Raw genomic sequence first — 2,208 nt, 5'->3', positions numbered from 1 at the left:
CCCCCTCCTTGCTTTCAAAGGTAATGTCCTTTCAAGTAAATCAGAAATAGAGTGCAGATGCCAAAGTTCTGTGTTGTGGAGACAGTAGATGTTTATAGGTTTTCTGGGTGTCAGGAAGGGAACAGACTCAAAGGCCAGGAAGAGAGAAAGTAGAAAAGGAAGTGACGACTTGACTGAGGAATAAAAATGGAGAAAAAGAATAAAAACATGTCCACATGGTCTTCCAGTCAAGGGACAGCTGATAAAACTTACGATGTAATGACCAACGTGAGAGGAAGGACACGGGAAAGATGAAGCCAGAGGAAGGCGGTTTGCAACCCAGGCCATCAAAACCTTCGTCAGTTTAGGGATGACTGTGTTCTCAGGCACTGTGAGCTTTATGTCATACAACAGTAGGACAAGACTCTGAACGTGGACCTTGACAGTAGGAGTTAGTATCTAAAATATCTAAAATAAATAACGCACTTCGTTCTTTCATTGCTGCCGATGAGTACCGCACCAGTATAATATATACATATATGTAGAATATAGAGGGCTGGTGAGATGGCTCAGCAGGTAAGAGCACCCGTCTGCTCTTCCAAAGGTCCTGAGTTCAAATCGCAGCAACCACACGGTGGCTCACAACCATCCGTAACGAGATCTGGCGCCCTCTTCTGGAGTGTCTGAAGTCAGCTACAGTGTACTTACATATAATAAATAAATAAATCTTAAAAAAAAAAAAAAGAATATAGAGAGAGGGGGAGGGAGAGGAGTGAAACTTGACCCCTTTCCTTTTGTTTTTTGGGGTCTCCTTAACCATGCCCATCATTTGCATTTCCGGCTTTCCCCCTAGGACTACACAGCCACTATATACCTCCGGCAGCGTTGGACAGACCCACGGCTGGTGTTCGAAGGCAACAAGAGCTTTACTCTAGACGCCCGTCTTGTGGAGTTCCTCTGGGTGCCAGATACTTACATTGTGGAGTCCAAGAAGTCCTTTCTCCATGAAGTCACGGTGGGAAACAGGCTCATCCGCCTCTTCTCCAACGGCACAGTCCTGTATGCACTTAGGTGAGCAGGCATCTGGGAGTCTGTGATTGGAGGAAAACACACATGGAAAAGACATGTACAGCCGGGTGTGGTGGCGCATGCCTTTAATCCCAGCACTCGGGAGGCAGAGGCAGGCAGATTTCTGAGTTCGAGGCCAGCCTGGTCTACAAAGTGAGATCCAGGACAGCCAGGGCTAAACAGAGAAACCCTGTCTCGAAAAAAAAACCGAAAAGACATGTGCATCCTGTGTACTTTGACCAGTACCAAAGTGGCCAGTGAGTTCTCATTCCTCACAAATTCCTGTTTTATACACCAGCACCATTTAGAAGGGCTTCTCTGAATGCAACCTAGCTACAAATGCACCTACTGAGTAGCTGCTAGGTTCCAGCCCCAAGCAGGAGACCCAGGAAGAACTGACAAGCCCCGCCCCTGAGAGTACCGGCTCCTAAACAAAGTATCCGGCGCCAGGACCCAACTTGGGTCCTCCGTTGCAGGTTAATGGTTAGAGATAATGTTAAAATATGCTTTCATTGGGTGATGAACTAAGCCTTTAAGAGTGAGGAAAGTTAGCCAAAAAAGAAGAAAAGGGGCTAGAAAGCTAGCAAGAGGATATGAGTTCAAAGACCAAAAGCTGAGCCTGGGGTGTGCATCTGAAAGTCCGGTGCTGAGTGGTAGAGGCGGGCAGAAAGATCCTAGGGCTTCCTAACCATCCAGTCTAGCCCTAGGCTTCAAGCTCCAGGTTCAATGAGAGACCTAGTCTTGAAAGAAAAGTAAAATAGGGTGTGGTCGGGATGGCTTCCTGAATGAAATGCTTGTTGGTCAGACATGAGGATTAGAGTTCTAAGCTCTACCAGTCACTTAAATTCGGGGAGGGATGGCAGCCCCTCTGTACACTCGGTCTTCGGAAGGTAGAGACAGGATCTCTAGAGAAATACATCTGGCTAAACTACCGAAATGCATAAGACCCAGGTTCACTAAGAGACTCTGCCTCAGTATAGAAGGTAGAGAATGATTGAGAAAGATACTCAGCCTCTGGCCTCCATGTGCGCACGCGCACGCACGCGCGCACACACACACACACACACACACACACACATATACAGATGCCTGCAGACTCTCATACATATGTAACCACAGACATAAACATACATACAAGCAAACACATACATATACACAAAT

General features: G+C 46.8%; 1 protein-coding gene across 1 annotated transcript in view; it reads left to right on the top strand.

Moving 5' to 3' along the window:
* The window catches only part of Gabrp (gamma-aminobutyric acid type A receptor pi subunit), a 21,723-nt gene that overhangs the window by 5,615 nt on the left and 13,900 nt on the right, over window positions 1-2,208 (top strand). The window contains exon 4 of the mRNA XM_029546238.1: window positions 833-1,050. Within this exon, the coding sequence (XP_029402098.1) occupies window positions 833-1,050 (218 nt within the window). The remainder of the gene's footprint in view (window positions 1-832; window positions 1,051-2,208) is intronic.

The sequence above is a fragment of the Mus pahari genome, chromosome 14 (genome assembly GCF_900095145.1).
Source record: "Mus pahari chromosome 14, PAHARI_EIJ_v1.1, whole genome shotgun sequence".
In the NCBI taxonomy this organism is placed as follows: Eukaryota; Metazoa; Chordata; class Mammalia; order Rodentia; family Muridae; genus Mus; species Mus pahari.
This window is presented reverse-complemented; position numbering and strand designations above follow the sequence as displayed.